Here is a 25,899-nt window from a genome sequence, read left to right as displayed (position 1 = left end):
TTTTCCCCACCATCGATGTCAGGCTTACCGGTCTATAATTCCTTGGTTTCTCTCTCCCAACTTTTTTAAAAAGCGGGGTTACATTAGCCACCCTCCAATCCTCAGGAACTAATCCAGAATCTAAGGAGTTTTGAAAAATTATCACTAATGCATCCACTATTTCTTGGGCTACTTCCTTAAGCACTCTGGGATGCAGACCATCTGGCCCTGGGGATTTATTTGCCTTTAATCCCTTCAATTTACCTAACAGCACTTCCCTACTAACATGTATTTCCCTCAGTTCCTCCATCTCACTAAACCCTTGGTCCCCTACTATTTCTGGAAGATTATGAATGTCGTCCTTAGTGAAGACAGAGCCAAAGTAGTTATTCAATTGGTCTGCCATGTCCTTGTTCCCCATGATCAATTCACCTTTTTCTGACTGTAAGGGACTTACATTTGTCTTAAGCAATCTTTTTCTTTTCACATATCTATAAAAGCTTTTACAGTCAGTTTTTATGTTCCCTGCCAGCTTTCTCTCATCATCTTTTTTTCCTTTTCTTAATTAAGCCCTTTGTCGTCCTCAGCTGGACTCTGAGTTTCTCCCAGTTCTCAGGTGTGCCACTTTTTCTGGCTAATTTGTATGTTTCTTCTTTGGAATTGATACTATCTCTAATTTCCCTTGTCAGCCACGGGTGCACTACCTTCCTTGATTTATTCTTTTGCCAAACTGGGATGAACAATTGTTGCAGTTCATCCATGCAATCCTTAAATGCTTGTCATTGCATATCCACCGTCAATCCTTTAAGCATCATTTGCTAGTCTATCTCAGCTAATTCACGTCTCATACCGCCAAAGGAACATGTTCTTGGAGGCAGAGGATGAACTCCTAAACAAGCACTTTGCATTAGTATTTACTGAGAATGATATGGAGGGTAAGGAGATCCGTGTGGAGTGTGCTGATATGCTAAGAGCTTTTGATGGAAAGAAGTTGTTAGTATTGGGTCTCTTAATGAACATTAAGGTGGATAAATCCACCAGGCCTGATGGATATACCCTGGTTTTGCAAGAGGCAAGAGATGAGATTGCTGGGGCCTTGACTAAGATTCTTGCGTCTTCTCTAGCCACAGGTGAGGTCCCAGAGGACTGGTGAGAAGCTAGTGTTGTTCTATTGTTCGAGAAGTGAAATGCTGGAAACAATAAACTGAGTGTCATTTTGGGAAAATACTGCAAAAGATTCTTAGAGATAGGATTTACGAATATTTGGAAAATCATGCCTCAATTTAATTAGGGACAGTCTTCATGGCTTTGTGCGGGACAGGTCGTATCTCACTAACTTGAGTTTTTTGAGGAGGTGATGAGGATGATTGATGAAGATAGAGGTGTTGATGTTGTTTACATGGATGATTTCAGTAAGGCTTTTCATAAAGTCCACAAACCTCATTCCAGATTAAAATGCTGTGAGGAAGAGGCTGAGGCAGGTACAAGAGTATCACTAAACACTTTGATAGGGACATGGGGAGGAGGAGTTTAGAGGGATATGGACTAACTGGGTGTGGCAGGGACTTGTTGGGACGAAGGATCTGTAGCCACGCTGATCAGAATCTTTCTCCCCAGGGTGAAAATGTCAAGCAGCAGAGGGCAGAGGGAGACATTCAGACGAGATGTGTGGGACAGGGGTAGTGGTAGAGACTGTTTGAACAGACGCATGGATATGCAGCGTGTGCTCCAGTCAACGCGGCAGCATGTACAGCACAGAGACGGTGGGCCGAAGGGCCAGTCGCACCTGCTGATGAGAGAGCGGCGGCCTCAGCAGCCCCGGCGTCTCCCGGCCCCTGTAGCTGACGGAAGGCGCGTCACCGCGCCGGGGAGACGGCCAGGCGTCACCGGGGCCGCGGGACACTTCCGGGGCGGCGCTCGGCCTCGGCCATGGCCATGGAGGAGTCGGAGCTACAGCTGCGGGTTCGGCGGGGTAAGGCGGGCGAGACTGGGGGCTGTCCCGGCAGCGGGCCCGGGGCTGGGTGCAGGGATGGGAGGGTGGGTGGGAGTGGGTCTGACACGGACAAAGGGGAGGGAAGAGGGAGAGGAGAGGGAGTGAGGGAGGATGGAGGGGAGAGGAGAGGGAAGTATTCTGAATCAGAGTCAGGTTTAATATCATTTCCATATGTTGTGAAATTTGTTATGCGGCAGCAGTGCAATACATGATAATTAAATGATACATTACAGGAAGAAGCCTAATGGATTCCCATTAGTTGGGACACATCAGGACCAATATATTTTGGCTCTATTAAGTGGCTGCCACATTTAACCGAAGTTTCATTAAATAGTTAAAAAGGTATGAAAAAGACAAACTGAGTAACAAGCAACACACATCAAAGTTGCTGGTGAACGCAGCAGGCCAGGCAGCATCTATAGGAAGAGGTGCAGTCGACATTTTAGGCCGAGACCCTTCGTCAGGACTAACTGAAGGGTTCTCTCTTCCTTCAGTTAGTCCTGACGAAGGGTCTCGGCCTGAAACATCGACTGTACCTCTTCCTAGAGATGCTGCCTGGCCTGCTGCGTTCACCAGCAACTTTTATGTGTGTTGCTTGAATTTCCAGCATCTGCAGAATTCCTGTTGTTTGCGTTTAAAAACTGAGTAACAAATTATGTATTTACATGAAATACAAAACAAATTAGAACACTGGCAATGCACTAGAATACTATGAAACCGTATACTAGTTCCTAATAGTAAGAGATGGAGGAATTCATCCAGTGTAAACAATAAACAAAATCAATGCAGCCTTCTTGTGTAAATAATGGACTGCCTTCGTACAATGCTATTGACAATTGCATCCTCCAAATCTTCATTTTCATTTGACATTCAAGATGATTGTTGATATCTTGAATTTCTTTGTAGGTCCTAACCGCTGAAGTAATGAAATGGTTTCATTTTCACTCCCGGCCGTTTCTAGCATCTCTGAGCCTGAATGCTTCAAACTGCAGTGAGCAGAGCAGATCCGAATTGTTTTATTGCTTATTTCTCATCAACCATCAGTGACAAAAATCACTGCTTTTTGAACACAAACACATGCAGTTGACACTAATTAAAAACTGTTTTCTCTAAGCACAGTGTAATGTCTTAGGGCCACATGACTGACACTAATTAGAAACTGTTTGGCAACAGTCACCTTCTGCAATTAAGCGACTTAAGTGTTTCAGGTAAACAAAGGGAATCCCAGCGATTTTCTTGATTTTTGTTTTTTAAGAGTTGTTCCAAATAAGTGGCTACCTCAATTAACTGATGGCCCAATTAAACTGAATCCACTGTACATAAAATGTTAAATTAAGTAAGTCGTGCAAAAAGAAACAAAAAGTGGTGAGGTAGTGTCCAAGGGTTCATTGTCCATTCTGAAATTTGATGGTGGAGGGGAAGAAGCTGTTCCTAAAATGAAGAGTGTGTGTCTTCAGGCTCCTGTACCTCCTCCTTGATGGTAGTAATGAGAAGAGGGCATGTCCCGGTGATGGGGGTCTATGATGATGGACACTGCCTTTCGAAGATGTGCTCGATGCTGGGGAGGCCAGTGCCCATGATGGAGCTGGCTGAGTTTACAGCTTCCTGCAGCCTTTTTTGATATTAGACGGTGATGCAACCAGTTAGAATGCTCTCCATGGTATATCTGTAGAAATTCAGCAAGCTGGCGACAGAAGATCCAGAGTTGTGGGAGAGTGAGCAGGTGTGTATGCAGGGCATGGGTGGTCAATCCCTTGGATCTCAAAACAGTGACTGATCTCCGGGAGCAGATACGATCAGTGACGTTGCTGAGACTCTGACCAAAACTGTTGCATCTTCATTAGCCAGCCTCTCCTCTGCTGCTACGAGACAGAGTACTGTTTTGTATCTTTCACTCCCTGCTTCTTCTCCAGTTACAGATAAATTCACTGAGAGCATGTACTTTCTGGCTAACGAGCCATCAGTTGCCCTCTACCGTCTCCAGGAGCACGTCCGCCGGTCTCTTCCTGAACTGGTACAGCACAAGGTGAGAAAACTGAGGGTGGCCGGGAAATATTGGCTTTCGGGGTCACCTTGTCGTTCCTCAATCCTGTCATGAATGACCAGGCCTGCTTAACACTCCCTGGCCATTAACTTCTCTTCCTCTGTTCTTCACTTCATCGAATTTGGATTGTAGAACATACAACATCACAGAACAGTTCAGACCCTTTGGCCTGTGATGTGCTAAAAAACTTGCTCTAGGATCAATCTACACACACATCAATAAACGTCAATCTCCACATAGCCTTCCATTTCCCTATCCATGAACTTACCTGAGAGTTTCACCCCGCGCCCCCCCCCCCACCGCCACCCCGGGCAGGGCATTCCATACACCCACCTTCTCTGTGTAAAAAAAACCTACCTCTGACAGGCCCCTTATACTTTCCTCCAATCATCTTAAAGTTTTATCCCCTCGCATTAGTCATTTCTGACCTGGGAAAAAGTGTCTGGCTGTCCATTTGTCATCTTGTGCACCTCTGTCAAATTGCCTGGCCTCCTCCTCTGCTCCAAAGGGAAAAGCCCTAGCTTGCTTATCTCCATAAGACATGCTCTCTAATCCAGGCAGCATCCTAGTAAATCTCCTCTGACCCTCTATAAAACTTCCACATCCTTCCCATATTAAGGTGACCAGGACTGAACACAGTACTCCCCCATGTGTGGTCTGACTAGGGTTTATCGAGTTCAAACATTATCTTGCGGCTCTCGAACACAATCCCCTGACTAATGAAGGCCAACACACCATTTGTCGTCTTAAACATCCTAACAATCTGAGCAGCAATTTTGAGCGATGTATGGACTCTACTTCCTACTCATTGTTCTCACGACGTGCGTTATTCAGCTTCCACACAGGCTCTCAGACAATTCCATATGCACTGCAACACTTAACCCCACATGTTCGGCAAGTCACACTGACAAATGCCCATGTGGAGCCTCCGTCCATCACTGAGCCGCCTCGACTGAAAGGGTTTCATTCGCCTAATGTGAAACCCCGTCTGGTTCGTCAGGAGAGTCTGACATTGGATTCTTGTTTCCTCTGCAGACAGACATGCAGGGCGTAGAAGAACAGTGTCAGGGAGCGATATACACCGTTGAGTATGCCTGCAGGTGAGGCTCTGTGGGGAGAGGAGCATTAAAGCACAGTGTGAATGTGAGGGAGAGGGACATTAAAACAGTGTGTATGTGAGGGAAGGGACGTTAAAACACAGTGTGTATGTGAGGGAGAGGGACATTAAAACTGTGTATGTGAGGGAGAGGGACATTAAAACACAGTGTGTATGTGAGGGAGAGGGACGTTAAAACACAGTGTGTATGTGAGGGAGAGGGACATTAAAACAGTGTGTATGTGAGGGAGAGGGACATTAAAACACAGTGTGTATGTGAGGGAGAGGGACATTAAAACACAGTGTGTATGTGAGGGAGAGGGACATTAAAACAGTGTGTATGTGAGGGAGAGGGACGTTAAAACACAGTGTGTATGTGAGGGAGAGGGACATTAAAACAGTGTGTATGTGAGGGAGAGGGATGTTAAAACACTATGTGAGGGAGAGGGACGTTAAAACACAGTGCTGTATGTGAGGGAGAGGGACGTTAAAACAAAGTGCTGTATGTGAGGGAGAGGGACGTTAAAACACAGTGTGTATGTGAGGGAGAGGGACATTAAAACAGTGTGTATGTGAGGGAGAGGGACGTTAAAACACTGTATGTGAGGGAGAGGGACGTTAAAACAGTGCTGTATGTGAGGGAGAGGGACGTTAAAACACAGTGTGTATGTGAGGGAGAGGGACATTAAAACAGTGTGTATGTGACGGAGAGGGATGTTAAAACAGTGTGTATGTGAGGGAGAGGGACGTTAAAACACAGTGCTGTATGTGAGGGAGAGGGACGTTAAAACAAAGTGCTGTATGTGAGGGAGAGGGACGTTAAAACACAGTGTGCATGTGAGGGAGAGGGACGTTAAAACACAGTGTGTATGTGAGGGAGAGGGACATTAAAACAGTGTGTATGTGAGGGAGAGGGACATTAAAACACAGTGTGTATGTGAGGGAGAGGGACATGAAAACAGTGTGTATGTGAGGGAGAGGGACGTTAAAACACAGTGTGTATGTGAGGGAGAGGGACATCAAAACAGTGTGTATGTGAGGGAGAGGGAAGTTATAACACTGTGTATGTGAGGGAGAGGGACGTTAAAACACTGTGTATGTGAGGGAGAGGGACGTTAAAACACAGTGCTGTATGTGAGGGAGAGGGACGTTAAAACAAAGTGCTGTATGTGAGGGAGAGGGACGTTAAAACACAGTGTGTATGTGAGGGAGAGGGACGTTAAAACACAGTGCTGTATGTGAGGGAGAGGGACGTTAAAACAAAGTGCTGTATGTGAGGGAGAGGGACGTTAAAACACAGTGTATGTGAGGGAGAGGGACGTTAAAACACAGTGCTGTATGTGAGGGAGAGGGACGTTAAAACACAGTGTGTATATGAGGGAGAGGGACGTTAAAACAGTGTGTATGTGAGGGAGAGGGACGTTAAAACACAGTGCTGTATGTGAGGGAGAGGGACGTTAAAACAAAGTGCTGTATGTGAGGGAGAGGGACGTTAAAACACAGTGTGCATGTGAGGGAGAGGGACATTAAAGCACAGTGTGCGTGTGAGGGAGAGGAACGCTAAAACACAGTGTGTATGTGAGGGAGAGGGACATTAAAACAGTGTGTCTGTGAGGGAGAGGGACATTAAAACACAGTGTGTATGTGAGGGAGAGGGACATTAAAACACAGTGTGTATGTGAGGGAGAGGGACATTAAAACAGTGTGTATGTGAGGGAGAGGGACGTTAAAACACAGTGTGTATGTGAGGGAGAGGGACATTAAAACAGTGTGTATGTGAGGGAGAGGGATGTTAAAACACTGTATGTGAGGGAGAGGGATGTTAAAACACAGTGTGTATGTGAGGGAGAGGGACATTAAAACAGTGTGTATGTGACGGAGAGGGATGTTAAAACAGTGTGTATGTGAGGGAGAGGGACGTTAAAACACAGTGCTGTATGTGAGGGAGAGGGACGTTAAAACAAAGTGCTGTATGTGAGGGAGAGGGACGTTAAAACACAGTGTGCATGTGAGGGAGAGGGACGTTAAAACACAGTGTGTATGTGAGGGAGAGGGACATTAAAACAGTGTGTATGTGAGGGAGAGGGACATTAAAACAGTGTGTATGTGAGGGAGAGGGACGTTAAAACACAGTGTGTATGTGAGGGAGAGGGACATTAAAACAGTGTGTATGTGAGGGAGAGGGATGTTAAAACACTGTATGTGAGGGAGAGGGACGTTAAAACACAGTGCTGTATGTGAGGGAGAGGGACGTTAAAATAAAGTGCTGTATGTGAGGGAGAGGGACGTTAAAACACAGTGTGTATGTGAGGGAGAGGGACGTTAAAACACAGTGTGTATGTGAGGGAGAGGGACATTAAAACAGTGTGTATGTGAGGGAGAGGGACATTAAAACACAGTGTGTATGTGAGGGAGAGGGACATTAAAACAGTGTGTATGTGAGGGAGAGGGACGTTAAAACACAGTGTGTATGTGAGGGAGAGGGACATCAAAACAGTGTGTATGTGAGGGAGAGGGATGTTATAACACTGTGTATGTGAGGGAGAGGGACGTTAAAACACTGTGTATGTGAGGGAGAGGGACGTTAAAACACAGTGCTGTATGTGAGGGAGAGGGACGTTAAAACAAAGTGCTGTATGTGAGGGAGAGGGACGTTAAAACACAGTGCTGTATGTGAGGGAGAGGGACGTTAAAACAAAGTGCTGTATGTGAGGGAGAGGGACGTTAAAACACAGTGTATGTGAGGGAGAGGGACGTTAAAACACAGTGCTGTATGTGAGGGAGAGGGACGTTAAAACACAGTGTGTATGTGAGGGAGAGGGACATCAAAACAGTGTGTATGTGAGGGAGAGGGATGTTATAACACTGTGTATGTGAGGGAGAGGGACGTTAAAACACAGTGCTGTATGTGAGGGAGAGGGACGTTAAAACAGTGTGTATGTGAGGGAGAGGGACGTTAAAACACAGTGCTGTATGTGAGGGAGAGGGACGTTAAAACAAAGTGCTGTATGTGAGGGAGAGGGACGTTAAAACACAGTGTGCATGTGAGGGAGAGGGACATTAAAGCACAGTGTGCGTGTGAGGGAGAGGAACGCTAAAACACAGTGTGTATGTGAGGGAGAGGGACATTAAAACAGTGTGTATGTGAGGGAGAGGGACATTAAAACACAGTGTGTATGTGAGGGAGAGGGACATTAAAACAGTGTGTATGTGAGGGAGAGGGACGTTAAAACACAGTGTGTATGTGAGGGAGAGGGACATTAAAACAGTGTGTATGTGAGGGAGAGGGACGTTAAAACACAGTGCTGTATGTGAGGGAGAGGGACGTTAAAACACAGTGCTGTATGTGAGGGAGAGGGACGTTAAAACACAGTGCTGTATGTGAGGGAGAGGGACGTTAAAACACAGTGTGTATGTGAGGGAGAGGGACATTAAAACAGTGTGTATGTGAGGGAGAGGGACGTTAAAACACTGTATGTGAGGGAGAGGGACGTTAAAACAGTGCTGTATGTGAGGGAGAGGGACGTTAAAACACAGTGTGTATGTGAGGGAGAGGGACATTAAAACAGTGTGTATGTGACGGAGAGGGATGTTAAAACAGTGTGTATGTGAGGGAGAGGGACGTTAAAACACAGTGCTGTATGTGAGGGAGAGGGACGTTAAAACAAAGTGCTGTATGTGAGGGAGAGGGACGTTAAAACACAGTGTGCATGTGAGGGAGAGGGACGTTAAAACACAGTGTGTATGTGAGGGAGAGGGACATTAAAACAGTGTGTATGTGAGGGAGAGGGACATTAAAACACAGTGTGTATGTGAGGGAGAGGGACATTAAAACAGTGTGTATGTGAGGGAGAGGGACGTTAAAACACAGTGTGTATGTGAGGGAGAGGGACATCAAAACAGTGTGTATGTGAGGGAGAGGGATGTTATAACACTGTGTATGTGAGGGAGAGGGACGTTAAAGCACTGTATGTGAGGGAGAGGGACGTTAAAACACAGTGCTGTATGTGAGGGAGAGGGACGTTAAAACAAAGTGCTGTATGTGAGGGAGAGGGACGTTAAAACACAGTGTGTATGTGAGGGAGAGGGACGTTAAAACACAGTGCTGTATGTGAGGGAGAGGGACGTTAAAACAAAGTGCTGTATGTGAGGGAGAGGGACGTTAAAACACAGTGCTGTATGTGAGGGAGAGGGACGTTAAAACAAAGTGCTGTATGTGAGGGAGAGGGACGTTAAAACACAGTGTGCATGTGAGGGAGAGGGACATTAAAGCACAGTGTGCGTGTGAGGGAGAGGAACGCTAAAACACAGTGTGTACGTGAGGGAGAGGGTCATTAAAACAGTGTGTATGTGAGGGAGAGGGACATTAAAACACAGTGTGTATGTGAGGGAGAGGGACATTAAAACACAGTGTGTATGTGAGGGAGAGGGACATTAAAACAGTGTGTATGTGAGGGAGAGGGACGTTAAAACACAGTGTGTATGTGAGGGAGAGGGACATTAAAACAGTGTGTATGTGAGGGAGAGGGATGTTAAAACACTGTATGTGAGGGAGAGGGACGTTAAAACACAGTGCTGTATGTGAGGGAGAGGGACGTTAAAACAAAGTGCTGTATGTGAGGGAGAGGGACGTTAAAACACAGTGTGTATGTGAGGGAGAGGGACATTAAAACAGTGTGTATGTGAGGGAGAGGGACGTTAAAACACTGTGAGGGAGAGGGACATTAAAACAGTGTGTATGTGACGGAGAGGGATGTTAAAACAGTGTGTATGTGAGGGAGAGGGACGTTAAAACACAGTGCTGTATGTGAGGGAGAGGGACGTTAAAACAAAGTGCTGTATGTGAGGGAGAGGGACGTTAAAACACAGTGTGTATGTGAGGGAGAGGGACGTTAAAACAGTGTGTATGTGAGGGAGAGGGACATTAAAACACAGTGTGTATGTGAGGGAGAGGGACATTAAAACAGTGTGTATGTGAGGGAGAGGGACGTTAAAACACAGTGTGTATGTGAGGGAGAGGGACATCAAAACAGTGTGTATGTGAGGGAGAGGGATGTTATAACACTGTGTATGTGAGGGAGAGGGACGTTAAAACACTGTGTATGTGAGGGAGAGGGACGTTAAAACACAGTGCTGTATGTGAGGGAGAGGGACGTTAAAACAAAGTGCTGTATGTGAGGGAGAGGGACGTTAAAACACAGTGTGTATGTGAGGGAGAGGGACGTTAAAACACAGTGCTGTATGTGAGGGAGAGGGACGTTAAAACAAAGTGCTGTATGTGAGGGAGAGGGACGTTAAAACACAGTGTGTATGTGAGGGAGAGGGACGTTAAAACACAGTGTGTATGTGAGGGAGAGGGACATTAAAACAGTGTGTATGTGAGGGAGAGGGACGTTAAAACACAGTGTGTATGTGAGGGAGAGGGACATTAAAACAGTGTGTATGTGAGGGAGAGGGACATTAAAACACAGTGTGTATGTGAGGGAGAGGGACATTAAAACAGTGTGTATGTGAGGGAGAGGGACATTAAAACACAGTGTGTATGTGAGGGAGAGGGACGTTAAAACACAGTGTGTATGTGAGGGAGAGGGACATTAAAACAGTGTGTATGTGAGGGAGAGGGACATTAAAACACAGTGTGTATGTGAGGGAGAGGGACATTAAAACAGTGTGTATGTGAGGGAGAGGGACGTTAAAACACAGTGTGTATGTGAGGGAGAGGGACATTAAAACAGTGTGTATGTGAGGGAGAGGGATGTTAAAACAGTGTGTATGTGAGGGAGAGGGACGTTAAAACACTGTGTATGTGAGGGAGAGGGACGTTAAAACAGTGCTGTATGTGAGGGAGAGGGACGTTAAAACACAGTGTGTATGTGAGGGAGAGGGACGTTAAAACACTGTGTATGTGAGGGAGAGGGACGTTAAAACACAGTGCTGTATGTGAGGGAGAGGGACGTTAAAACACAGTGCTGTATGTGAGGGAGAGGGACGTTAAAACAAAGTGCTGTATGTGAGGGAGAGGGACGTTAAAACACAGTGTGTATGTGAGGGAGAGGGACGTTAAAACACAGTGCTGTATGTGAGGGAGAGGGACGTTAAAACAAAGTGCTGTATGTGAGGGAGAGGGACGTTAAAACACAGTGTATGTGAGGGAGAGGGACGTTAAAACACAGTGCTGTATGTGAGGGAGAGGGACGTTAAAACACAGTGTGTATATGAGGGAGAGGGACGTTAAAACAGTGTGTATGTGAGGGAGAGGGACGTTAAAACACAGTGCCGTATGTGAGGGAGAGGGACGTTAAAACAAAGTGCTGTATGTGAGGGAGAGGGACGTTAAAACACAGTGCTGTATGTGAGGGAGAGGGACGTTAAAACACAGTGTGTATATGAGGGAGAGGGACGTTAAAACAGTGTGTATGTGAGGGAGAGGGACGTTAAAACACAGTGCTGTATGTGAGGGAGAGGGACGTTAAAACAAAGTGCTGTATGTGAGGGAGAGGGACGTTAAAACACAGTGTGCATGTGAGGGAGAGGGACATTAAAGCACAGTGTGCGTGTGAGGGAGAGGAACGCTAAAACACAGTGTGTATGTGAGGGAGAGGGACATTAAAGGAAAGTGCTGCATGTGAGGGAGAGGAGCGTTAAAACACAGTGTGTATGTGAGGGAGAGGGACGTTAAAACACAGTGCTGTATGTGAGGGAGAGGGACGTTAAAACACAGTGTGTATGTGAGGGAGAGGGACGTGAAAACAGTGTGTATGTGAGGAAGAGGGACGTTAAAACACAGTGTGTATGTGAGGGAGTGGGACATTAAAGCACAGTGTGTATGTGAGGGAGAGGGATGCTAAAACACAGTGCTGTACGTGAGGGAGAGGGACATTAAAACACAGTGTGTATGTGAGGGAGAGGGATGCTAAAACACAGTTTGTATGTGAGGGAGAGGGACGTTAAAACACAGTGTGTATGTGAGGGAGAAGGACGTTAAAGCACAGTGTGTATGTGAGGGAGAGGGACATTAAAAGACAGTGTGTATGTGAGGGAGAGGGACATTAAAGGAAAGTGCTGTATGTGAGGGAGAGGAACGTTAAAACACAGTGTGTATGTGAGGGAGAGGCACGTTAAAGGAAAGTGCTGTATGTGAGGGAGAGGGACGTTAAAACACAGTGCTGTATGTGAGGGAGAGGGTCGTTAAAACACAGTGTGTATGTGAGGGAGAGGGACGTTAAAACACAGTGCTGTATGTGAGGGAGAGGGTCGTTAAAACACAGTGTGTATGTGAGGGAGAGGGACGTTAAAACACAGTGTGTATGAGAGGGAGAGGGACGTTAAAACAGTGTGTATGTGAGGGAGAGGGTCGTTAAAACATAGTGTGTATGTGAGGGAGAGGCACGTTAAAGGAAAGTGCTGTATGTGAGGGAGAGGGACGTTAAAACACAGTGCTGTATGTGAGGGAGAGGGTCGTTAAAACACAGTGTGTATGTGAGGGAGAGGGTCGTTAAAACACAGTGTGTATGTGAGGGAGAGGGACGTTAAAACACAGTGCTGTATGTGAGGGAGAGGGTCGTTAAAACACAGTGTGTATGTGAGAGAGAGGGACGTTAAAACACAGTGTGTATGAGAGGGAGAGGGACGTTAAAACAGTGTGTATGTGAGGGAGAGGGTCGTTAAAACATAGTGTGTATGTGAGGGAGAGGGACATTAAAGCACAGTGTGTCTGTGAGGGAGAGGGATGTTAAAACACAGTGTGTATGTGAGGGAGAGGGTCGTTAAAGCACAGTGCTGTATGTGAGGGAGAGGGACGTTAAAGGAAAGTGCTGTATGTGAGGGAGAGGGACGTTAAAACACAGTGTGTATGTGAGGGAGAGGGTCGTTAAAGCACAGTGCTGTATGTGAGGGAGAGGGACGTTAAAACACAGTGTGTATGTGAGGGAGAGGCACGTTAAAGGAAAGTGCTGTATGTGAGGGAGAGGGACGTTAAAACACAGTGTGTATGTGAGGGAGAGGGACGTTAAAACACAGTGTGTATGTGAGGGAGAGGGACATTAAAGCACAGTGTGTATGTGAGGGAGAGGGACGTTAAAACACAGTGTGTATGTGAGGGAGAGGGATGTTAAAACAGTGTGTATGTGAGGGAGAGGGACATTAAAGCACAGTGTGTATGTGAGGGAGAGGGACGTTAAAGCACAGTGTGTATGTGAGGGAGAGGGACGTTAAAACAGTGTGTATGTGAGGGAGAGGGACGTTAAAACACAGTGCTGTATGTGAGGGAGAGGGACATTAAAACACAGTGTGTATGTGAGGGAGAGGGACGTTAAAACACAGTGCTGTATGTGAGGGAGAGGGACATTAAAACACAGTGCTGTATGTGAGGGAGAGGGACGTTAAAACAGTGTGTGTAAGGGAGAGGGACGTTAAAACACAGTGTGTATGTAAGGGAGAGGGACGTTAAAACACAGTGTGTATGTAAGGGAGAGGGATGTTAAAACATAGTGCTGTATGTGAGGGAGAGGGATGTTAAAACATAGTGCTGTATGTGAGGGAGAGGGACATTAAAGCAAAGTGCTGTATGAGGGAGAGGGACGTTAAAACACTGTGTATGTGAGGGAGAGGGAAGTTAAAGCACAGTGCTGTATGTGAGGGAGAGGGACGTTAAAGCAAAGTGCTGTATGAGGGAGAGGGAAGTTAAAGCACAGTGTGTATGTAAGGGAGAGGGAAGTTAAAGCACAGTGTGTATGTAAGGGAGAGGGAAGTTAAAGCACAGTGCTGTATGTGAGGGAGAGGAACGTTAAAGGAAAGTGCTGTATGCCAGACACCCCTCTGCAGCATGATCTGTGTGCACCACAGGAGCGGAATGCAGTAGGTTTTTACACAGAGAGTGGTGGGTACGTGGAACACCTTGCCAGGGTTGGTGGTAGTGTCAGGCACATTAGGGGCATTTAAGAAACTTTTAGGTAGGCACGTGGATGATAGAAACATGCAGGGCGATGGAGGAGAGAAGGAATAGTTTAAAAGGTTGGCACAGCATTGTGGGCTGAAGGGCCTGTACTGTGCTGTTCAATCAATGTTGCATAAACAAGAGATTGTGCAAATATCGAGGAGCTTGCACAGATGCTGGAGGAACTCATCAGGTCAGGCAGCATCTATAGGGGGGAATAAACAGTCCCTTCCTCCTTTGGTCCACTCTCCTGTCCTATCGGATTCCTTCCTCTTCCACCGATTTTCCTTTCCTACCCATCTGGTTTCACCTATCACCTTCCAGCTATTCTCCTTCCCCTCAGCCACCTTTTTATTCTGTTAACTTCCCTCTACCTTTCCAGTCCTGGTGAAGTGTCTCAGCCCGAAACATCGATCCTTTATTCATTTCCATAGGTGCTGCCTGGCCTGCTGAGTTCCTCCAGCATTTTGTATGTGATGCTTTGGATTTCCAGTATTTGCAAAATTTCTCGTGTTTATAAACAGTTGATGTTTTGGGTTGAGACTCTTTATCAGGACTCCTAGATGCTTCCTGACCTGGTGAGTTCCTCCAGCCTTTTGCATGTACTGCAGATGTTCACCTTGCAGTCGTGCTTTGGACAGCTGTCCTGATGTTCAGTGTGCTGTTCCTCTCCTCCTCCTGCAGCGCAGTGAAGAGTATGTCAAACAGTGCGGCCTATTTCACCAACATCGAGGGGCTGCTGCGACAAGCCATCAGCATCAAGGACCAGATGAGCTCTTTACAGAGCCGCAGGTACTGAGGGTTGTGGGCTCTGCTTGGTGTGCCCACCTTTCCCACTTCTGTGGTTTGATTTGAATCATTGTGCTTGGGTGATTGTCGGGGAAGTCATTGAAAACAGCACGTCACGCCTATCTCATTGAGGTGAGGTTAGACTTCAGACCCGCCTTTGCTGTAACTCACCTGTGAAAATAATGCTTAATCTCAAAGTCAATTCACAGTGCCACTTATTGGCCTCTCCCTAAGGGTGCGGACAGGAGACTGAACAGGGTATGTTAGTGTCATGGACAGCTCTTTAGTGTGCTGGAGGGCTTCAAAGGGGCTGAAGGATCGTTTGTGGGATCCGTGATCCTTGATGGGATGGGTAGTTTGGGATGCAGTACACCTCTCCCACACTTTGACTTTGGACTCCATGTGCTCTGGCACAGAGAGAATGCTCCTCTGTGTTTAAAGTCAGGATGTTGGGGATTCCTCTCAATCTATGAGGATTTGCTTTGCTGTTGCAAATGGAAAAGGAAATGTATCAATTTACATCAGTCACGCCTTGCTTTTGATATCAACCCAGTAAGAACAGAAAGTGAATGTTCTTGCCAGGAAGGGTGCACATTTCAACAGAGAACAGCCCACAATGTTGAGCCAAACTTATATAAATCTACTCCTTAAAGAATCTAACCCTTAGCTTTACCTTTTCCTTTCATCCGTGTGCCTAAGGCTCTCATGAATGTCCAGGATGTAGCAGCCTATAACACCCTTGCTGCTGTGTATTCCATTCAACCACCACTCCGTGTATATAAAAAAAACTATCGACCTCTGACCTCTCCCCTCAACTCTCCTTCACTCACCTTAGTAGTTTAAAGTTCAAAGTAAATTTATTATCAAAGTACATGTATGTCACCATGTACAACTCTGAGCTTCATTTTCTTGCAGGCATTCACAAAGGAATAACAAAAAAAAGCAAAATAATAAGAAATAAATAAATACTGAGAACATGAGACGAAGAGCACTTAGAAGTGAGTCCATAGGTTGTGGAAACAGTTCAGATATGGGACAAGTGAAGTTATCCCCCCTGGTTCAAGAGCCTGACGATTGAAGGGTAGTAACTGTCCCTGAACCTGGTGGTGTGGAACTCCATATAGGTGTGCTTAATAGACTATATGCACTACCTTTTGTAGAATTTTCCATTCAAGGGCATGGTGTTTCCACACCAGGCTGTGATGCATCTGCTCAATACACTCTCCACCACACGTCCATAGAAGTTTGTCAAAGTTTCAGATTAAATGTCCTCTGATATTGGCCATTGGTTCTCTGGGAAATGGGCTCTGTCTATGCCTCTTATACTCTTTTCAAGTCTCACCAGTTGTCCCATTTGATCTTTAAGGAGACAGATGTAGGGTTCAAAGATGATGAAAGGTGAAGTGCTGATTCAATGAATCCCCCGGGGGAGAATTTAATTTGATATTTGGATTTTAGTATTTGTAGCTGTGTTCTAGTTCTGTGAGTACTGAGTGTTCATTATGACATGATTTGGCATCCTTTCTACCTGTGTGTGTGTGAGTGAGAAAGAAAGAGAGAGACATCCCCATTTCACCATCTCAGTGTGTGTCTCTCTCTCTCTCTCTCTCTCTCTCTCACACACACACTCACACACCAGGTTCGATTATACTATCTCCCTGTGCACCACACACACCAGCTTCTTGAAGAGGCATTCACATTCAAGTTCAAGTTTACTGTCTTTCTGATTGTTCATATATACAACTGGACAAAACAACATTCCTCCAGACCATGGTGCACACACAAAATATATGTCACACACACCGCATTAAACAAAATATCACCTTAAATAAGTTAATAAAATACAATTCAAAAATGAATGCATTGTGCAGCAGAAGTGAACAGTTTGCTCTGCTAGTGATGGTATTCATTAGTCTCACAGCCTGAGGGAAGAAGTTGTTACCCATCTGGTAGTCCTAGTTCTGATGCATTTGTACCTCTTTCCTGATGGTAGTGGGGCAAAGTGATTGTGGGTCAAGTGGCGCAGAAACAGGCCGTTCATCCCATCGCATCCATGTTGACCATTAAGTTCTCAACTAGACGTAGCCCATTCACCAGCACTTGGTCTACAGTTTCCTATGTCTCAGTGAATCAAGGATTAAACCAGAGTACTGCTTCTCTGAGAGTGCTTACTTACTTAAGCTTTGCAGAAATTATAGAGGCATCTCCCTCCTCTCTACAACAAGAAAGGTACTCACCTGAATTTTATACGACCGGCTTTCACCTCTGGCGGAAAATCTCCTGCCTGAGTCTCAATATGGCTTCCGTCCAGCCAGATGAACATCTGACACGATTTTTACAGCACGTCAATTGCAGGAACAAAATCTCCCTCTTTATATGGCCTTCATAGACATTACAAAAGCATTTGACTCTGTAAATCAGCCTTTGGCAGGTACTGTCCAAAATCAGGTGCCCAGAGAAATACCTCAAGATCCTGTAGCTCTTAAACAATGAAATGAGTGCAACAGTCATCAGCAACAGCAGCTCTGAAACAGCACCTCTTCAGGTTGAGACAGGGGTGCATCGTTGCCCCAACTCTTTGCCATTTTCATTGCAACCATTCTTCACCTTACAGGCCAAGACCTCCCACAAGGAGTCCAGATTTTCTATGGGACAGATGGGGGGCAGGGTGGTGGTTGGTGGGAGCTGCTCTTTAACCTTAACAGGTTCAAGGCAAAGAGCAAGGTGCCAACTACTTGCATCCTGGAGCTCCAATATGCAGACAGCAATGCCATCGCATCTCACTCTGAGGAGGATCTTCAGTGCATCAAGAATGCTTTTGCACAGCATACTAGCTCCTGGGACTTGATCTAAACATCAAGAAAACTCAAATCCTGCACCAACCTGCTCCAGATCAAGCTCCTAAACCTCCAACTATCCAAGTTGACAACATTCTTCTGGAGAACACTGATCATTTCCCATATCCTGGTAGCTTTCTTGCTTCAAGAGCCAACATTGACCTTGAAATAAGTTGCAGAATAGGCTCTGTGAGTGGAGCTTTTTCCAGGCTGAGAGAGCTTTTGAAGATTGGAATATCAAGACCCAATACTAAGCTTCTGGTCTATAAAGCTATGGCCCTCCCCTCTTGCTATATGGAGCAGAGTCATGGACAACAAACAGCAGGCACAGAAAATTCCTAGAAACTGACCATCAAAGATACCCGCGAAAGATTCTGAGTGTTAGCTGGAAGAACAGGCGCACTAGCTCCAGCATCCTGGAGGAAGATGACATTAACTCCATGGCCACAATGGTGACTCAACACCAATTGCGATGGGTCGGCCACATCATCCATAAGCCTGACTTCCACCTCCATAAACAACTTCTGTTTGGCCAACTCAGGGATGCAAAGTGCACTCCTGGAGGGCAGAAAAAGTGGTTCAGGGACAATATCAAGACCCACCTGAGGAAGTACCACATCAACCTGAATGGATGGGAGAAATTAGCACCGGATAGGGAAAGCTGGCGAAGGACTGTCTCTGAGGGGACTGCACAGCTCAAAGAATACCTCCACTGTGCTGCTGAGTCTAAGCAGCTTCAACACAAGGAGAGACTGGGAAAGATCCAAACAGCTGTATGCACCACCTCAGTGACCCACGCCTGCCAACACTGCAATAGGACTTGTAGATCATAGATTGGCCTCTTCGGTCATCACGAGACCAGATCAACCACCAGGAGAAGAATCATACTCGACTATGAGTGATCACTGATGATGATGTTGACTTTCGTAAGCCCAACACCCCTAATGGGGCATAGGCCGCCAACAGCAGCTGGCTGGAGTCCTCTGAGCTGGGCCACTGTTTCACGTTGTCTACAGGTGTAGCCCATCTTCTCGGTGTATCCTTCCTTTCCCAGGGATGAGGTCTATGGAGCTTCTGTTGGTGTTTCTGTAGCTCTGAGTTTATACAGGATGGGCTTGCTAGTCCCATGTCCAACCCTCCTCCTCTCACAGCTGGGCTTGGGACTGATCATGGTGGAGTTTTCTGAGAGTACATGCCTCCATTATTGCCTCATGTAGTGCATTTGAGGTTGTGACCACCATGTCAATAATTCTCCCTCACATCTCTAAATCCTTTACCATTAACCCTAAACCTGTGCCCACGTTTAGCTGTTCAACACATCACATGTCATGTCTTGGATACTTGTACCCTGGATTTTGAGTGGTACATTCTGAAGGATATCAGTTTCTCACTGCTACATGGTCTTATTGAGATTGGCTTTATCACGTGTACATTGAAACAAGCAGTGAAACCAGCAGAGATTGTGCTGGGAATAGCCTGCAAGTGACACTTCTGGCGCCAGCATAGTATGCTCACAACAGACTAACCCTAACCTATCTCTGGAATGTGGGAGGAAACGGGAGCTCCCAGAGGAAACCCACACTGTCGGAGGAGAACTTACAATCTCGTTACAGACAGCGGCAGGAATCGAACTCTGATCTTACTGCCCGTGGTGTAAAGTGTTCTGCTAACCACTACACCACCGTGCCACCTGTACCTTATTGCAAGTTCATTGCCTTTGTCCCAGTGTCTGAAAGACCTAGGTGTGGAGACAACGTTTCCTTTAGTGGAAAAGTCTAGGACAAAAGGGCACAGCCTTAGAATAGAGGGATGTCCATTTAGAATGGAGACGGGGAGGAATTTCTTCAGCCAACGAGTGGTGAATCTGAGGAATTGCCACAGACAGCTGTGGAGGTTGATAGGTTCTTGGTAAGTCAGGATGTCAAAGGTTACAGGGAATTGGTTTGAGAGGATAATAAATCAGCCCTGATGGAATGATGGAGCAGACTTGATGGGCCAAATGTCCTAATTCTGCTGTGATGTCTTACGGTCTTTCTTATGGACTAGTTTGAGCAGTTTTGCAGGGACAAATTCCTTCTCCACTGTCAGATGCCACTATTGTAATGAGCTCTCAGTACTCAATGATTTGTGTTGCATTTTTCCACTTTCTGTTTTTCTTCACCCATCGCTGCATGCAGCTTTAGTGATGTGCGTGTCTGTTACAGTTCCATTGTTACACAGGCAGTTCCTGAAACTCCCTTCTCTTCTTCCTGAGTGCAGAGCCAAGCGTGCACCCCTCCCTTTCCAGGTTAGTATTGCTGATGTCGGCAGCACGAGGGCAGCCGTGATCTTTGTTGAAACTTGATGAATACTTCCTCCTCCCTCACCACCTATCCTCAACAACCTCTTACAAAGTTTAAATTATTGTGGGTTTAGTTCACTGGAATGCTGCACAGGTATATTTTATGATGTATAAAGTTCAAAGTAAATTATTATCAAAATACATATATGTCACCGTGTACAACTCTGAGATTCATTTTCTTGTAGGCATTGACAGTAAATACAAAGAAACACAATAGAATCAATGAAAGGCCCCACCCAGCAACAAGATGGACTACCACTATGCAAAGACAACAAACCGTGGAAATCCAAAAAGAAAGAAAAATAATAATAAATAAGCAATAAATATCAAGAACACGAGATGAAGAGCCATTGAAAGTGAGTCCATAGGTTGTGGGAACAGTTGAGTGTTGGGGTGAGTGAAGTTATCCCCTCTGGTTCAGAAGCCTGATGACTGAGGGGTAATAACTGATCATGAACCTAGTGGTGAGGATCCTCAGGCGCCTATACCTCTTTCCTGGTGACAGAAGTGAGAAGAGAGCATGATCTGGGTGGTTGGGTCTTTGATGATGGATGCTGATTTCCCGTGACAGCACTCTGTATAGATGTGCTCAATGTTGGGGAGAGCTTTCTTGCGACAGCGCTTTCTAGAGGCGTGCTCAATGTTGGGGAAGGCTTTGCCCATTTTTGAATCTTGATGAACGCTTCCTCTCCCCCTCACTGCCTAACCTGAACAACCTTTAACATAGTTTAAACTACTGCGGGGCTAGTTCATCGGAATGGTCTACAGCTATATTGTATAGCAAAGTATGAACTTTGAGAATATGACTTCTGTGGACTTAGAGGAGCCTCTAAATGATTGGCTATTTGATTATAAACACTTTTAAAATCAGAATCAGGTTTAATATCACTGGCATAGATCATGAAATTTGAGTATGCAGCAGCAGTACAATGTCTTATTCTGCATGATAGTCGGTGACCAGTGGTGTGCCTCAGGGATCTGTTCTGGGACCCTTAGTCTTTGTGATTTTTATAAGTGACCTGGATGAGGAAGTGGAGGGATGGGTGAGCAGGTTTGCTGATGACACAAAGGTTGGAGGTGTTGTGGATAGTGTGGAGAGCTGTCAGAGGTTACAGCAGGACATTGACAGATTCAAAACTGGGCTAAGAAGTGGCAGATGGAGTGTGCCAGATAAGTGTGAAGTGGTTCATTTTGGTAGGTCATATGTGATGGCAGAATATAGTATTAATGGTAAGACTCTTGGCAGCGTGGAGGATCAGAGGGATCTTGGGGTCCGAGTCCATAGGACGCTCAAAGCAGCTGCACGGGTTGACTCTGTGGTTAAGAATGCATACGGTGTATTGGCCTTCATCAATCGTGGAATTGAATTTAGGAGAGGTAATGTTACAGCTATATAGGACCCTTGTCAGACCCCACTTGGAGTACTGTGCTCATTTCTGGTCGCCTCACTACAGGAAGGATGTGGAAGCCATAGAAAGTGTGCAGAGGGGATTTACAAGGATGTTGTCTGGATTGGGGAGCATGCCTTATGAAAACAGGTTGAGTGAACTCGGCCTTTTCTCCTTGGAGCGACGGAGGATGAGAGGTGACCTGATAGAGGTGTATAAGATGATGAGAGGCATTGATCGTGTGGATAGTCAGAGGCTTTTTCCCAGGGCTGAAATGGTTGCCACAAGAGGACACAGGTTTAAGGTGCTGGGCAGTAGGTACAGATGAGATGTCAGGAGTAAGTTTTTTACTAGAGAGTGGTGAATGAGTGGAATGGGCTGCCGGCAGTGGTGGTGGAGGCGGATACGATAGGGTCTTTTAAGAGACTTTTGGATAGGTACATGGAGCTTAGAAAAGTAGAGGACTATGGGTAAACCTAGTAATTTCTAAGGTAGGGACATGTTCGGCACAACTTTGTGGGCCAAAGGGCCTGTATTGTGTTGTAGGTTTTCTATGTTTCTAAAATAATATAAAACTATAAATTACAATAAGTATATATAAAATAATTAAATTAGTGCATAAAAAGTGCAAAAAAAGTGAGGTAGTCTCAAAGCCATAGAAAAGTACAACAGAGAAACTGGCCCTTTGGCCCATCTATTCAGTGCCAAACCATTTAAACTGCCTACTCCCATCGAGGTGCATCGGGACCATAGTTCTCCATATTCCTACCATCCACATACCTACCCAAACTTCTCTTAAATGTTGAAATTGAGCTTGCATGCACCACTTGTGCTGGCAGTTCGTTCCACACTCTCACAACCCTCTGTGTGGAAAAAGTTTCCCCTTATGTTCCCTCTTAAACTTTTAACCTTTCAACCTTAACCCATGACCTCTGGTTGTAGTCCCACCCAACCTCAGTGGAAAAAGCCTGCTTGCATTCACCCTATCTATACCCCTCATAATTTAGTATACCTCTATCAAATCTCCTCTAAATCTTCTACATTCCAAGGAATAGACTCCTAACCTATTCAATCTTTCCTTATAAGTCATGTCCTCCAGACCTGGCAACCTCCTTGTAAATTTTCTCAGTACACTTTTAACCTTATTTACATCTTTCCTGCAGGTAGGTGACCAAAACTGCACACGATACTCCAAATTAGGCCACACCAATGTCTAATACAACTTCAACATAACATCCCATCTCTTGTACTCAATACTTTGATTCATGAAGGCCAATGTGCCAAAAGCTTTCTTAACAACCCTTTCTATCTGTGATGCCACTTTCAATGAATTATGGACCTGTTGTCCCAGAAGCTTTTGTTCTACCACATTCCTCAGTGCCCTGCCATTCACAGTGTAAGATCTACCTTGGCTGGTCTGATCAAAGTGCAACACATCGCACTTGTCTGCATTAATTTCCATCTGCTATTTTTCAGCCCATTTTTTCAGCTGGTCCAGATCCCATTGCAAGCCATGATAGTCTTCCTCATAGTCCTCTACACTCCCAATCTTGGTGTCATCCGCAAATTTGCTGATCCAGTTAACCACATTACCATCCAGGCCGTTGACATAGATGACAAAGAACAGCGGACCCAGCACTCCTCCAGTCACAGGCCTTCAGTCAGAGGGGCAACATTATTGGGTAATATCCATGGGTTCATTGTTCGTTCAGAAATCTGATGATGGAGGGGGAAAAGCTGTTTTTAAAACATTGAGTGTGTGTCTCCGGGCTCCTGTGCCTCCTCCTTAGCCAAATGAAAGGACCAAATGAAGTTTACCTTGAGATTGACAAATCTGTACAAATACCAAGTGTTGCATTTTTACCCACTATTGCCCCTCTGACAGACTGAAATATAGCATGGTCTCAGGCCCTTCTGGCCCAATGAACCCACACCGTCCAATTACACCCAGTGTGATCAATGAACCCACACCATCCAATTACACCCAGTGTGATCAATGAACCCACACCGTCCAATTACACCCAGTGTGATCAATGAACCCACACCGTCCAATTACACCCAGTGTGATCAATGAACCCACACCGTCCAATTACACCCAGTGTGATCAATGAACCCACACCGTCCAATTACACCCATGTGGTCAATGAACCTACACCGTCCAATTACACCCAATGTGATCAATGAACCCACACCGTCCAATTACACCCAGTGTGATCAATGAACCCACACTGCCCAATTACACCCAGTGTGATCAATGAACCCACACCATCCAATTACACCCATGTGATCAATGAACCCACACTGCCCAATTACACCCAATGTGATCAATGAACCCACACTGTCCAATTACACCCATGTGATCAATGAACCTACACCGTCCAATTACACCCAATGTGATCAATGAACCCACACCGTCCAATTACACCCAGTGTGATTAATGAACCCGTTCCGCCCAATTACACCCAGTGTGATCAATGAACCCACACCGTCCAATTACACCCATGTGGTCAATAAACCTACACTGTCCAATTACACCCAATGTGATCAATGAACCCACACTGTCCAATTACACCCATGTGATCAATGAACCTACACCGTCCAATTACACCCAATGTGATCAATGAACCCACACTGTCCAATTACACCCAATGTGATCAATGAACCCACACCGTCCAATTACACCCATGTGATCAATGAACCCACACTGTCCAATTACACCCAATGTGATCAATGAACCCACACCGTCCAATTACACCCATGCGATCAATGAACCCACACCGTCCAATTACACCCAGTGTGATCAATGAACCCGTTCCGCCCAATTACACCCAGTGTGATCAATGAACCCACACTGCCCAATTACACCCAGTGTGCTCAATGAACCCACACCGTCCAATTACAGCCAATGTGATCAATGAACCCACACCGTCCAATTACACCCCGTGTGATTAATGAACATGTTCCGCCCAATTACACCCAGTGTGATCGATGAACCCACACCGTCCAATTACACCCAATGTGATCAATGAACCCACACCGTCCAATTACACCCAGTGTGATCAATGAACCCACACCGTCCAATTACACCCAGTGTGATCAATGAACCCACACCGTCCAATTACACCCATTGTGATCAATGAACCCACACCGTCCAATTACACCCAGTGTGATCAATGAACCCACACCGTCCAATTACACCCATGTGATCAATGAACCCACACCGTCCAATTACACCCAATGTGATCAATGAACCCACACCATCCAATTACACCCATGCGATCAATGAACCCACACCGTCCAATTACACCCAGTGTGATCAATGAACCCGTTCTGCCCAATTACACCCAGTGTGATCAATGAACCCACACTGCCCAATTACACCCAGTGTGATCAATGAACCCACACCGTCCAATTACATCCAATGTGATCAATGAACCCACACTGTCCAATTACACCCAATGTGATCAATGAACCCACACTGTCCAATTACACCCAGTGTGATTAATGAACCCACACCGTCCAATTACACCCAGTGTGATCAATGAACCCACACCGTCCAATTACACCCATGTGATCAATGAACCCACACCGTCCAATTACACCGTGTGATCAATGAACCCACACTGTCCAATTACACCCAGTGTGATCAATGAACCCACACTGCCGAATTACACCCAGTGTGATCAATGAACCCACACCGTCCAATTACAGCCAATGTGATCAATGAACCCACACCGTCCAATTACACCCCGTGTGATTAATGAACATGTTCCGCCCAATTACACCCAGTGTGATCGATGAACCCACACCGTCCAATTACACCCAATGTGATCAATGAACCCACACCGTCCAATTACACCCAGTGTGATCAATGAACCCACACCGTCCAATTACACCCAGTGTGATCAATGAACCCACACCGTCCAATTACACCCAATGTGATCAATGAACCCACACCGTCCAATTACACCCAGTGTGATCAATGAACCCACACCGTCCAATTACACCCATGTGATCAATGAACCCACACCGTCCAATTACACCCAATGTGATCAATGAACCCACACCATCCAATTACACCCATGCGATCAATGAACCCACACCGTCCAATTACACCCAGTGTGATCAATGAACCCGTTCTGCCCAATTACACCCAGTGTGATCAATGAACCCACACTGCCCAATTACACCCAGTGTGATCAATGAACCCACACCGTCCAATTACATCCAATGTGATCAATGAACCCACACTGTCCAATTACACCCAATGTGATCAATGAACCCACACTGTCCAATTACACCCAGTGTGATTAATGAACCCACACCGTCCAATTACACCCAGTGTGATCAATGAACCCACACCGTCCAATTACACCCATGTGATCAATGAACCCACACCGTCCAATTACACCGTGTGATCAATGAACCCACACTGTCCAATTACACCCAGTGTGATCAATGAACCCACACTGCCGAATTACACCCAGTGTGATCAAT

At 45.8% G+C, this 25,899-nt stretch overlaps 1 protein-coding gene across 4 annotated transcripts in view; it reads left to right on the top strand.

The window, feature by feature from the left end:
* Positions 1–1,682: 1,682 nt before the first annotated feature.
* Positions 1,683–25,899, top strand: part of borcs8 (BLOC-1 related complex subunit 8) — a 30,375-nt gene continuing 6,158 nt past the window's right edge. Inside the window, exons 1-5 of one of the 4 annotated variants that reach the window (XM_063032204.1) lie at positions 1,683–1,951; positions 3,886–3,998; positions 5,052–5,116; positions 14,732–14,839; positions 19,933–19,960. In XM_063032204.1, coding sequence (XP_062888274.1) covers positions 1,909–1,951; positions 3,886–3,998; positions 5,052–5,116; positions 14,732–14,839; positions 19,933–19,960 — 357 coding nt within the window. In that variant the 5' untranslated portion in view covers positions 1,683–1,908. Of the gene's footprint in view, positions 1,952–3,885; positions 3,999–5,051; positions 5,117–14,731; positions 14,840–19,877; positions 19,961–20,199; positions 20,371–25,899 lie in introns of all 4 variants that reach the window. The other 3 variants (XR_010015963.1, XM_063032205.1, XM_063032206.1) reach the window with 3 other exon arrangements.

Source organism: Mobula hypostoma, chromosome 24, assembly GCF_963921235.1.
Source record: "Mobula hypostoma chromosome 24, sMobHyp1.1, whole genome shotgun sequence".
Lineage (NCBI taxonomy): Eukaryota > Metazoa > Chordata > Chondrichthyes > Myliobatiformes > Myliobatidae > Mobula > Mobula hypostoma.
Note: the sequence above shows the minus strand (reverse complement) of the source record. Positions and strands in the feature narration are given on the sequence as shown.